Below are 13,937 nucleotides of genomic sequence, written 5' to 3'. Positions count from 1 at the left end.
AGGAGTCTTGGCTCGGTCGCACGGATCAGTTTCCGTTGCATTTTTCAGCATCGAATCTGCTGTTTAAGGAATGGGACACCCCAGATTTGGGGTTGAAGGTTGCTAAGGCCATGGATAAATGGTATCCGCTTACGGAGGATGCGCTCGAGTTGTTCAAAAGCCCGAGAATAGATTCGGCAGTGGCGGCCGTGACAAAGAGGACCACCATTCCGGTGACTGGTGGGACGGTCCTTAAGGATTTACAGGATTGCAAGCTGGAGGTGCAGCTCAAGAAGATTTTCGTGGTCTCCGCTCTCGGGGTTCGAGCAGCTATTTGCAGTGATTTCTCTTTGCGGGCAGGACTTCGGTGGGCTCAGCAGCTCTCCGCTAAGGAAGCTCTGTCGCGGGAGAAGGCGCTGCAGGCCGGTCGTTTAGAGGCGGTGATTGCTTATAGTGCCGATGCGTTTTATGATTTGCTGCGCACCTCGGCACATGCCATGGTGTCGGCGGGGTCGGCGTGGCGCTTGTTATGGCTGCGACATTGGGCGGCAGACGTATCTTCTAAAGCTAGGTTAGGGTCCCTACCGTTTAAAGGAAAGTTGCTCTTTGGGAAAGAGTTGGAGGATTTAATTGAGTCGGTGGGCGAGAACAAGGTCCATCGTTTACCGGAGGATAGACCGCGGACTAGGGGGGCCCCAGCGGCGAGATTCTGCTTCCGGGGTGGTCGTAGACCACCTCGTCTTTTCGACACAATGCTTCTAGGCAACAGTCGTATGCGCAGTCCTTTCGAGGGCGCCGTTTTGGCAGACCGGGCGCCGGTACAGGGGCGCCGGTCAGTAAACTTTCGCAAGGATGGGCGGCAGGTCCACTCCTCGGTTCCGGAAATCGGCGGCAGGTTGGGGCGATTTTACGGGGAGTGGGCCAGAATCACCTCGGATCAGTGGGTCCTAGAGGTGATAAGTCAAGGTTACGCGTTAGATTTTGCACGGCGGCCCCGGCCGTGTCTCATGGTGTCGCCATGCGGGTTTTCGGAAAGGAGGCGAGCGCTGCGGGAAACGATGTGTCACTTGCGGGAGCTAGGCGCGATCGTTCCGGTGCCGTCGCACGAGCTTCGCAGCGGTCGATATTCAGCATGTTTCGGCCTATTCTAGACCTCAAAGGGGTCAACAGGTGCTTGCGGATTCCCCGTTTTCGGATGGAAACTCTGCGGTCGGTAATTGCCTCGGTGAGACAGGGTGAGTTTCTGGCATCTCTGGATCTCGCGGAGGCGTATCTGCATATCGGAATCCGCAAGGAGTATCAACAGTACCTCCGATTCGCGGTTTTGGGGCAGCACTTTCAATTTCAAGCTCTACCGTTCGGATTGGCAACGGCTCCGCGGACGTTCACCAAGATCATGGTCGTGGTGGCTGCCCACCTTCGCAAGGAGGGGTGTCTGGTCCACCCGTATCTGAACGATTGGTTGATCCGGGCGAAGTCCGAACAACTGTGTCGGTTAGCGGTCCAACGGGTGGTCGGTTTACTGCAGAGGCTTGGCTGGGTTATCAACCTGGCCAAGAGTCATCTGGAGCCTTCGCAATCACTGGAATTTTTGGAAGCTCTGTTCGACACTCGGAAAGGCATGGTGTACCTAACGCAGGAGCGAATGATCAAGTGGCAGGGACAAGCCGGCCGGTTTGTTGAGCAAGGCCATTCCAGTCGTCTGGGATTACTTGCAAATGGTGGGGTCAATGACGTCCACCCGAGAATTGGTTCCCTGGGCGTTCGCTCATAGGCGTCTCTTACAGTGGGCGTTGCTGTCCCGTAGGAATCCGGTGTCGGAAGAGTTTTATCTCCCCTTGCCGCTACCGCAGTTGGCGCACTCCAGCATGGCCTGGTGGCTATGTCCAGGCAACTTGGCACGGGGAGTTTCGTTGGCAGTTCCCTCGTGGACGGTGGTTACCACAGATGCCAGCCTGTAGGGCTGGGGCGCGGTGTGCCTCAGACAGTCGGTCCAGGGCACGTGGTCACCGACGGAAGCGTCTTGGTCCATCAATCGGTTGGACACCAGGGCGGTGCGTTTGGCTGTCTGGGCGTTTTCTTCCGCTGGTGCAGGGTAGGTTCCTGTCGGACACTGCGACGACTGTGGCGTATCTCAACCGTCAAGGCGGTACTCCGAGTCAACCGGTGGCCGCCGAAGCTCGTCAGCTCATGCACTGGGCCGAGAGGCACTTACAGTGTCTAGCGGCATCACATATTGCCGGAGTGGAGAACGTTCAGGCGGATTTCCTCAGTCGTCATCGTCTAGACCCCGGCGAGTGGGAGCTCGCGGACGGGGCGTTCCGGCTCCTTTGTGCTCAGTGGGGAACACCGGCCTTGGATCTGATGGCGATATTTCAGAATGCCAAGGCTCCACGGTTCTTTGCTCGCCGTAGGGAAACGGGAGCACAGGGCGTGGACGCCCTGGCACTTCCCTGGCCGACGGAAGTGCTTCTTTACGTGTTCCCGCCATGGCCGCTCATCGGACGGACAATCCGACGCATAGAACTACATCCGACGCCCGTTGTGCTCGTCGCGCCCGAGTGGCCTCGGAGGCCGTGGTTCGCGGATCTCCAGAATCTGGCGCTGGAGGATCCCATCCGGTTCCCGTATGTGCCGGACCTACTCCATCAGGGGTCCGTTTGTTTCGACCGGGTCGAATGCTTTTGTCTAGCGGCATGGCTTTTGAGAGGCGTAGGCTGAAGGCACGGGGTTATTCGGATGCGGTCGTTTCGACGCTGTTACGATCCCGCAAGGCATCCACGTTGCTGGCGTATGTACGCGTTTGGAAGGTATTTGAGTCGTGGTGTCTTGAGCAAAGATTGCGGACTACGTGGACCTCGGTGCCGGAGATTTTACGTTTTCTCCAGGCTGGTTTGTCGAAGGGGTTGTCTTGTAGTTCCCTTCGGGTTCAGGTTGCGACGTTGGCGTTGTTGCGGGGCCCAGGCCCAGGTGGGAGGTTATCCTCCCATCCGGATGTTGTACGTTTTCTTCAGGGAGCAAAGCATTTGCGTCCGCCGCTCCATTCTCCATGTCCGTCGTGGAACCTGAATTTGGTCTTGAGGGCGTTGTGCGCCGCTCCCTTCGAGCCCATTCGTAAGGCTACTGTGAAGGATTTGACTCTAAAGGTAGTGTTTTTGGTAGCGATTGTCTCGGCAAGACGGGTGTCAGAGCTTCAAGCTTTGTCTTGTCGGGAGCCTTTTCTGCGGATTTCGGACTCCGGTGTTTCAATTCGTACGGTGCCATCCTTTTTGCCTAAGGTGGTGTCTGCTTTTCATCTCAATCAGACTGTGGATCTCCCGCGGATACATCTGTTCCGGGTCAGCGTGACTTACGTCGGTTGGATGTGCGAAGGGCATTGTTGTATTATTTGGAGGTTACAAATGCTTTTCGTGTGTCAGACCATCTCTTTGTTCTGTGGGGCGGTCATCGTCGGGGTCAGGCGGCGGCCAAGACGACTATTGCCCGCTGGTTAACAGAGGCGATTGGTTCGGCGTACCTTCTCCAGGGCAGGTCTCTGCCAGTGGGCTTAAGAGCCCATTCGACTCGTTCCCAGGCTACGTCCTGGGCGGAGTGCAACCACTTTTCTACGGAAGAGATTGGTAGGGCAGCAACGTGGAAGTCGTTGCATACATTTGCTCGGCATTATTGCCTGGATGTGCAGGATTCCAGCACGAGCAGTTTTGGTGCCGGAGTGCTCAGAGCGGGACTCTCCGGTTCCCACCCCAAGTAGGGTAGCTCTGGTACATCCCAGGAGTCTGGACTGATCCGGGTACGTACAGGGAAAAGAAAATTAGGTCTTACCTTGGTTAATTTTCGTTCCTGTAGTACCACGGATCAGTCCAGAGTCCCGCCCGTATCTGCTATGATGAGGGAGAGTCCGTTATCGTGCGGTGTTCTTTCTCTCTGTCCTGTTTCGGTTGTCTGTTGGTGTTTATCAATGGCTCGGGTTCTGGTCCCATTTGGGGGATAGGTGAGCCAGTGGTTGGTTGGTAGGTTCCTATATATAGTTCGTTTGTGGTGAGATTTGGGGCTTCATCTGCTTTGACATTAAGTAAGACTGCCAGACTGTAGGTGGCACCAGCCTAGTTAAGGCGGAGTTTGGTTTGTAAACTTCTGTCTCCATCTGCTAGGAGGGGGGGCAAAACCCAGGAGTCTGGACTGATCCGTGGTACTACAGGAACGAAAATTAACCAAGGTAAGACCTAATTTTCTTTTTCAACTTCCATAGTGCTCTACTGTTCAGAAGCCAGTGGAGAAGTTCAGTGATTATAGCTTTGTGAATGATAGAAGTTAATGAGTTCAAAGGAAACTTGTAATTCCTGCCTGGAATAATGCTAAATGGCTATGCAAATTGCTCGGACTTTCTCATACATTTGGTCAAAGTCCTCATTCATCAGTGTGATGAACCAATAATGTTATGTTCAGCACTCCGGAAAATCCCCACCTTTTTCCTATCTTTAGACATGGGTAAAATGCCTTCTTCAAGGACAAGCAGGATGGTAGTCCTCACAGATGGGTGACATCATCAGATGGAGCCCGGCACAGAAAACCTTTGTCAAACTTTCTAGAAGTTTTGACTGGCACACTGAGCAAGCCCAGCATGCCGCTATCCGCACGTCCACACAAGGTCTCCATTCAGTCTCTTTTTTTCCGTGGTGCAGTTGCCTCGCAGTTTTTTGGAGCTGTTCTTAAGAGTATTTTTTCTTGTTTCTTCCCTTTTTTTCTTGTCCAAACGCCAGGTCCCCCATGTCCGGACGGGGTCCCCTCCTCAGTGCGGTAGGTTAATTTTTATTACCTTCTCTGCAGTTGATTCCCAGAGCATCGCTCCTTGGTGGCCTGCTGGCCGTCGACCACTTGTCTGTTGTTTTTTCTTTCATGGCGTCATCTGGTTTTTGCCGGTGCTCCCAGTGCCCGCAGACCATGTCCATCATGGATCCGCATGAGGTTTGTATCCTCTGCCTGGGGGCATCACATGATGTCCAAGGGTGTCAGCTGTGTGACCAGATGATCCCCAAGGGCCGTCATGTGCATCTTGATAAAATGGAAAAACTTTTTGGCTCCAAAAAGTCTGCTCCATCCATGCCTGTGTTGGAATCATTGATGCCCAGGGGTTGAGGGGAACTGCTCGACACACTTTCCCTTTCCACTCCCCCAGTGACATTGTCTAAGGACCGTGGAGATGGTGACCGCTCTTCAATGGTCTCTCCACTTTCCAGGGCATCGGGATTCTCAACTTCCTCGGCACCGGGGAAAGACTGGGCCGAGCATTGTGGAGGATCCCGGAAACACAGACACCAGTCACTATTGACGCATGACCCCGGTCCCAGTACGGCTCCGGCAGCTGCCAGGCCGTCATCAAAGTGACCCCATGGAAAGGAGGCTTCACTGTCCGACAGGCCTAGGAGTCCTAGGCATTTCTCACAATACCGGTGCTGGGCACCGTACCTCCTCAGAGCTCTGAGGAAGTGCTGGTGATGCCTCGTCCCCCTCCATCAGTCCTTTCCTCACAGGACTTCCAGGAGGAGTTGGACCGCAGGGTGCAGTGTGTGGTGCTACGAGCCCTATGGAACTTTGAACTGCCCTCACCACCAACCCCCATACCGGTGCCGGAACCCGCACCATCTATCTTGGAGCCCCTGCTTGAGCATCTGGATATCCTGCTTGGAGCACTCCTGAAGAAGCAACCGGTGCCCGAGGGACCCTTGGTTCCCCAGCGGCCACCAATGCCCCCTTCAGGTGCGATTGTCATCATTGGATCCTCCGAAGAGGAAGATGCGCACCAACCGCTGGCACTGTCCGGAGCTGTGATCCGGAGGCCTTCCTTTCCCGAGCTCTTGCCTGGGCAGTCCAGCCTCCCAAGATCCTCAGTACCCCCGCTTCCACTGGGGCCATTGGGCCCATCTGTGCCTTTGGTTCCCTCAAGGCCCTCGGTGCCTAGGTCCAGAGATTTGCGCAGACCTCATCTACGTAGGCCCCATGGGGACCTCAGTGAGGAAGAGGGTCCCTATGATCCATGGGGAGATGACTGTTTGGAGTCTTCCTTCGAGATTTCTGATGATCCTCTCTCGGAGCCTTCACCCCAAGAAGAAAGGTATTGGTCTCCCTCAGAGGACCTCTCCTTCACAGGCTTTGTACGGACCATGGCTGAGACCATCCCCTTCCAGCTTTTCACAGAGGAGGATGCGTGGCGTAAGATGTTAGAGGTCCTCCAATTTGTCGATGCCCCGAAGGAGATAGTAGCTGTTCCCATCCACGATATTTTTAAGGACCACCTCCTTCAGATGTGGGAACATCTGATATCCATCGCCCCAGTAAATAAGAAGGCGGATGCTACATATTTGGTGCATCAGGCCTTGGGCTTCAAGAAACACCACCTTCTCCACCAGTCTGTGGTAGTCTTATTTTATTTTACTTTTTATTTTTGTTTTTTTTCTTTGGTTAATGGCTCTATATAATCGAAATCTGTAAACCGTCTTGATCAAACTAGTTTGAAAAGACGGTATAGAAATATTTTTAAATAAATAAATAAAATAAATAGTGGAGTTCGCTCTCAAATGGGCCAAATGCTCCCACACCCATGCCTCGGCCCCTCCGGGGTGAAAGCATAGGGAGCTCGAAGCCTTTGGTAGAAAGGTTTTTCAGGGCACCATACTCATCACCTGGATAGCTCTTACCAATTGTACATGACTCAGTACAATTGGAACCTGTGGAAGCAGGTCCAAGAACAAGCGGAATGTCTCCCGCAGCAACAGCAGGAGTCGCTGTCCACTATCACCAACAAGGTTTTGAAGCGGGAAAAGACAAGGTGAGATCCACCTACGATGTCTTCAAGACCGCTGCCAGGGTGGCCACAATGGGCATCGGTGCCCTTAGGATGACCTGGCTCCATGCTTCTGACCTACAGCCAGAGGTCCTGGAGAAATTGGCTGACCTCCCCCTGTACAGGAGAAAATCTTTTTGGGGACAAGGTCAGGGATGCAGTAGCCCACTTGAAGGATCACCATGAAACCCTTCAACAGCTATCTGCCAGTGCTTTGGACCTGCCGTCCTCTGCAAGGAAACCTCACCGACCCTGTTCTAGGAGGTCTTTATATGGGCAGCGGAAATATTACCCCCCGCCTCCCAGTCTTGCAGGGGCCACTTCTGCTAACAGAGAATTCCTGGGCCCCAGCCAGTCTCCCCAACAGGCTCTGGCTATGGGATTTTGACTGGAGGTGAGGGCACATGAGTCAGGATATTGTACCCCTGCCACCTGATCCCCCAATGGGAGGCAGATTTCTCTGGTTTGCCCATCGTTGGACGATCATCACCTCGGACCGATGGGTCCTCACTATTGTTCGTCAGTGGTATCAACTGAACTTCAGAGAAATCCCGGAGGACTCTCCCCCATGTCCATCGTGGGGTTCATCTGCCCAACAGGACATACTTCTCGCAGAGCTCTTCGACCTCCTACAGGCGGGAGCAGTAGAACCCATCCCCTGTCACCACCCGGGTCGAGGATTCTATTCAAGGTATTTCCTGATACCCAAGTGAACTGGGGCTTGCAACCCATTCTTGATCTCAGGGCATTGAACAAATTTCTCAGAAAGGAAAGGTTCAAAATGGATTCTCTGGATACTCTGATCCCCCCTGCTCAAAAAGGGGGATTGGCTCTGCTTTCTAGACCTCAAGGATGCCTACGCCCACTTTCCCAGAGACAGGAAGTATCTGCGCTTTGTGGTAGGGAAGGCTCACTACCAGTACAGAGTGCTGCCTTTTGGTTTGGCCTCAGCTCCTCGTGTATTCACCAAATGCCTGGCAGTGGTGGCAGTGTACCTCAGATGGCGGGCGGTGCACATCTTCCCTTACCTAGATGACTGGCTGATCAACAGCAACTCCCGAGCAGGAGCACTGGACGCTTTGGCCCTGACTATGCGGGCGCTGCAGTCTCTGGGATTTGTTATCAACTACCTGAAGTCCCACCTTTGCCCATCTCCCCAGCTGGACTTCATAGGAGCCAGACTGAACACGGCTCAGGCAAAAGTGTTCTTGCCCTGTGATCGGTTTCTTGCCCTGTCCTCTCTGGCAGCCTTGGTGAGCAACAATCAGTGCGTGAGTGCTCGCCTACTGCTTCGCTTGCTGGGCCACATGGCAGCCTCTGTTCATGCATGCGCAGAGCACAGTGAATGTTGCGGTCTCAGTGGCAGCAAGCATCCCAAAACTTTGAGGCCCATGTCTCTGTCACGCAACCTCTGAGGGCCTCTCTATCCTGGTGGGAGAATCTCTCCAGTTTGGAGTGGGGAGTTCCCTTCCAGGCTACTGTACCTCAAATAGTGCTTACCACCAATGCCTCTCCCCAGGGCTGGGGGGCCCATGTAGACAACCTTCACATGCTCCAAGAAGCTCTGTGTCAGATAAACTTCTTGGAGCTTTCGGCAATCGTTACTCACTTTGGGCATTCCGCGACCGCTTGTCCCACAAAGCGGTCTTGATCCGAATGGACAATCAGGTTGCGATGTGGTACATCAACAAGCAAGGAGGCACAGGATCATTCCTCCTTTGCCAGGAGGCTGTGCATATCTGGTCCTTGGCTCTGTCGGAAGGGATGTCCCTGCAAGCAATGTACCTGTCTGGGATGCTGAACATGCTGGTGGACCGTCTAAGCCGCTCTTTTCACCCGCACGAGTGGTTGCTGGACCTGAAAGTGGCAGCCCAGATCTTCCACCTGTGGGGAACTCTGGATGTGGACCGTTTCGCCTCCCCGTTCAACTGCAGGGTGAGCAATCTTTGCTCCCCATTCAAGATGGACGGCTGTCCACCTGCCAATGCCTTCACCCTTCATCGGGGCATGGGTCTCCTATATGCGTACCCTCCTCTTCCGCTTCTTATGAAAGTTTTCTTGAAGCTCTAGCAGGACCAGGAGACCATGATCCTAGTAGCACCTCACTGGTCCAGGCAGGTCTTTTTCCAAGGCCCCATTCCCATCAGGGGGAACCGGCTTTGCATACGCTGGATTGCAAGAGAGCTCTGACCTTCTACTTAGAACGCTCAGTGGGTCATAGACAGTCCACCCAGCTGTTCATCTCTTTCGATAAGAATAGACTGGGGGTCATGGTGGATAAACTGACCTTATCCAACTGGCTTGCAGATTGCATCTCCTTCTGCTACGCTCGGGCCTTCAGCTAGAAACCCGAGTTAAAGCTCACACTGTGAGGGCAATGGTGGCATTGGTGGCCCACTTTGCGATGTGGAGCTCCCTACACATGTTTGCTGCCCATCATTGCTTGGACAGGGTGGTCAATAAGATGGGGAAATGCGGCCAATCTGTCCTGCGCAACTTCTTCCAGACTTAAACCCAACTCTTCCTATCTAGGGCCCTCTATTTGAGACCAGGCTGTCTCTCTACCTTTCAACAGTACCTCAGTTGTTTTTGTGCCTGTTGTCACCTTGTTTGGTACTTGTTGGTATTTATTGTCACCAGGAACAGCTTGGAGCTTGGTATTCACCCATCTATGAGGACTACTATCCTGCTTATCCTAGGAGAAAGTACAGTTGCTTATCTGTAACAGGTGTTCTCCTAGGACAGCAGAATGTTTGTCCTCAGGAAACCGATCCACCACCCCACAGAGTTGGGTTTTTTCCAGTGTTTTGTTGTTTTATTCTTTTGCTCGTATTTTGCTATGTACGAGACTGAAGGGGGACCTCACAAGGACACACAGATAGTGGCATGCTCAGTGTGCCAGTCAAAGCTTCTAGAAACTCTGACAAAAGTTTTCCGTGCCGGGCTCCATCTGATGATGTCACCCATCTGTGAGGACTAACATCCTGCTGTCCTAGAAGAACACCTGTTACAGGTAAGCAACCGTGCTTTTTACAACAGAAAGTGCTTTGAAAACTGGGATTTGAGCAGCTGAATTTGGAGAATTTGCACAAGTTCCTAAATGTATGCATAGTAGATATACAGGATAAGTTTTTTTTTGACATTTTGGCAACCTTCTTGATAAATGTTTACAGCATTTAATTTGTAACTGAATAGGGTGTTTTATACAGGTTTTTAACTGTAGAACATCCTATTTTGTCAATATATAATCTATTATTTAGGCTTAAATTGGGTTAATATAGTTTTATTAATACTCATGAGGTCCATATTCAAAATCCATTTAAACAGATAATGTAATAATTAACTGTCTAGATGGCTAACCCGGCTATATTTAACCCTTATCTGGCTAAATTCTAGTTAGGTAACTAGAATTTGTCGGATAAGAAGGGTGCATTCCATGGGTGAGCAAGAGGCGTTCTGAGGAGGAATGGAGTTAACTGCATAAGTTAAGCACTAACTTATACGGCTAAGTCTGGTCAGACCATAGTGCTGTCTTAAAGTTAGCTGGTCAGATATAACTAACTAACTTTAAGATAGCCGGGTATATTCAGTGGCGTGACTGCACCACTGAATATACCTTGATAGTTAGCCGTATATGTTTATCTGGCTAACTAGCCGAGCCACACAGTGACTGCGAATGAACCCTTATGTTTTTAGACAGCTCAAGAATACAGTACAATTAAAAAAAACAAAACAAAAAAAAAAAACCTTCATTCATTTAAACCCAGAAGGTTTTTTCCTCTTGTGCTTCCAGTTCAATGGGATCTGGCTTGCATTAGATTATGGCACCCTTGAGCCTTTCATTAGCAACTTCCTGGGTTTTTTTTTACCCTCCCTCCCCCCTTTATTTTGTAATGCTCCACCTATCCCAGCCTTGCAATGACAGTCCTTGGCTGGGGGTGACAAGCCATGGCTCCCTCTAGAGCCCAGTGTATCCGAAGCCTGGTAAGCAAGTGTCATTGTTCAATAACTGAGATTACTTCCTCCTCCAAGGGCTCTTCTGTCTCATCATTCTCAGCTGACTTGTAGAACAGGTGCCGGGCTTGGGAATCAATCTACAAGTATGTTTTCTGCATGGTAGTATGCCACTCAGCCACTAGGTCAGCCACGTAAATTTATTTCTGAAAGAAGTAATTATAGTTTTATATTTCTTACTTTCAAAGGAATGGTCATACCCTTTTCGGAGTTCTAAATTACACCAAAACATCAGGTGGAAGCCGAAGACTTCGGTCTAATATCTTGGAGCCTCTAGTTGATATGGAAACAATTAATACAAGATTGGATTGTGTTCAGGAGCTACTTCAGGATGAGGAACTCTTCTTTAGCCTTCAGTCAGGTGAAAACTGGATTGAAGGAGTAGAACTATAATACGGCATTTTAAAATTCAGAATTATATTTTTATTTTAAATTTAAACAGTATTTCTTTATGTAATGTGGTTATCACAAATAAGGTTAAAGTTATCAAGTTAACAGCTAATTTCGTATAATTTATTTAGGCGTTTTATATACCGTCAATCCAACATCAGATCACAGTGGTTTACAATATAAGCCTGCGGTTGCTGGGTCAACATTCCCATTCTGATTTAATGTTCATATTCTAGGTCGCAATGACAGCATATACATTTTCTAGCAAATATATTTTCTAGGTCGATTTTATATATAATCTATTTCATCTCAACGGTAAATGCATATTCTGGGTCAATACATCAACATTAATTGGGGTGCTTTGAAGTAGAATTATAATCTAAGGCAGTGGTTCTCAACCCTGTCCTGGGGAACCCCCAGCCAGTCGGGTTTTCAGGATATCCACAATGAATATGCATGAGAGAAAATTTGCATACACTGCCTCCATAACATGCACATTTTCTCTCATGCATATTCATTGTGGATATCCTGAAAACCCGACTGGCTGGGGGGGTCCCCAGGACAGGGTTGAGAACCACTGATCTAAGGTTTCCATAACATTATCCTTCATTTTATATTCAGTATGCATCACTCAATGCTTATTGTTCAGTCTGTTAGCATAGTCTAATGTTCCGACAACTATGTTATTAGCATACTGCAGTTTTACGTTAGTTCGTATGCATTTATAAAGAGCTGTTACGAGCTGAAGGCTTGAGGGCCTTCGGATTCTGTTACGAGCGTGGCCTCGGCTGCTGTTACGAACTGAGGGCACGGTCGTTTCTGAAGCAGGTGTTGTAAGCTGTTGGGCCACGGCATAACTCAGGGAGGAGCTCCAAGACACACCGCGGGAGGTGAGCTGGTGCGAGCACAGGTAATGAAGAACAGGACAAGGCTGAAGCGAAGACAAGGAGACAAGGTCTGACCCTCTACTGGACCTGCACGCCCCAGGATGACCAACAACACAATGTTGATCGATGAACAGTCCTCCGACCGTTCCAAGCCCTTTCGGACCTGCTGCTGGGTATGGCAAGAGGCAGCAGGCCGGACAGAGGGCGAGGGCAGACGGAGTCCTTAGAACACAGAAGACTTTGGACGAAGACTCAGGCGAGGACACTAGACGAAGGCAAGGATCAAGGTACTGTAGACAAAGGCAAGGATCAAAGCGTTGGGTCGAGACTGCGACGCAGCGCGCCCTACACAGTCCACCCGCTGGACTGGTCGCGGACCACGCTGGGCTCGAAGCAGACTCTAGGAGAGATAGTGGAAGCTGATACTGGAACATGACGAAGATACTGAAGAGGCCTGCACCAGGGCGCACCCTACACAGTTCACCCACGGGACTGGTCGCGGACCACGCTCATGCGGAGCAGGTTCGAACAGAGTCTTGACATGGACGGACGCGAGTTGCAATAGGCTCTGAAGACCGGGACAAGACTCAAGCACAGGATTCACGATTCTCAAGGATTAAAAACTTAGGACTGAAGCAGAAGTCTTCCGGAGGGTTGCACTGTGGCAATGAAGATGGCCTTTGTACCGTGAGGCGCCCTACACAGCCCACCCGGGGGACTGGTCACGGACCACGACAACGGCACACCAGGAAAGTGGACATCAATGAACCAAGGCATGGAGGCAGGGGCGAAGACATCGGACATCAGGAGGTACGAATGAAGAACATCAGGAACATGAAGACATCTGAAGACACGGACGAAAGACATCAGGAACCTGAAGACATCTGGAGGCTCGGACGAAGGACATCAGGAACATGAAGACGACTGGAGACCTGGATGAAGAATATCAGGAACATGAAGACAAAGCAGGAGAAGACCACGGAGGACCTGGACCGGAGAGAAGACACAGCCAACTGTGGAACCCGATCCGAAGGCCCGGAATGAGTGAAGAGGAGGCCCTCTTATAGGGCAGAAGCAGGAAGTTGTCATAAGGTGGAGCCCGGGGCATAAATGCAAAGAAGAGGTGCACACCGGCGCCTAAAATGAAGCAGGAAGGAACAGGAAGCACCATGGAGAGCAGCGCCCAGCAGCACGAAGGAAACAGAGCAGGGAGGAGCAAGCAGGCCTCAGGACAGCCTCCTGCTGGCCGACAAGGACCCCAGCGATGACGTCGCGGCTCCCTGCCGCTGAGAGAAGCTGGCTGGTGCGGCCTCCCGAGAGTCTCGGTGGTCACCTGACCGCATAGGTGGAGTCGGCGTAGCTCCAACTACGGGAGGAATCCTAACAGTAGGTACCTTTAGAAGTCCTTTGTTTTGCGATCTTAGGACTCTGTGCGGGGTGTATGGTTGAAGAGTCACTCCTATTAAACATGAGTTAATGTTGTTGATATTAAAAATTAGAGATAACTTTATAGTGAATTCTGGACTGTACAGGCAGCCAGTGCAGTGCTATCAGTGAGGGAGTGATGTGGTCAAATTTCCTTGTCCCTAGTAAACGTCTGGCTGACAAGTTATGAGGACAGTGGGTTGTTTGTAAAAATTGTATTATCATGTACTTCTATGAATGATCTAACAGTTGTCCCATAAGTAAACTATATATTTGTCAGTAATTCCTTTGAGAGGTATATACAGCAGTACATGCGTTAATTGTTTCCAGGGTGGATTACTGTAACTCATTTCTCATTCCAGGTTCTTTTTGACAAGCATTTGCGTATTTCTACCACGATC

The 13,937-nt window shown here is 50.9% G+C and overlaps 1 protein-coding gene across 1 annotated transcript in view; it reads left to right on the top strand.

Annotated features, from left to right (window-relative positions):
- The window catches only part of MSH4 (mutS homolog 4), a 184,508-nt gene that overhangs the window by 38,563 nt on the left and 132,008 nt on the right, over positions 1-13,937 (top strand). Inside the window, exon 7 of the mRNA XM_029618699.1 lies at positions 11,023-11,195. Coding sequence (XP_029474559.1) covers positions 11,023-11,195 — 173 coding nt within the window. The remainder of the gene's footprint in view (positions 1-11,022; positions 11,196-13,937) is intronic.

The sequence above is a fragment of the Rhinatrema bivittatum genome, chromosome 10 (assembly GCF_901001135.1).
Source record: "Rhinatrema bivittatum chromosome 10, aRhiBiv1.1, whole genome shotgun sequence".
In the NCBI taxonomy this organism is placed as follows: Eukaryota; Metazoa; Chordata; class Amphibia; order Gymnophiona; family Rhinatrematidae; genus Rhinatrema; species Rhinatrema bivittatum.
Note: the sequence above shows the minus strand (reverse complement) of the source record. Positions and strands in the feature narration are given on the sequence as shown.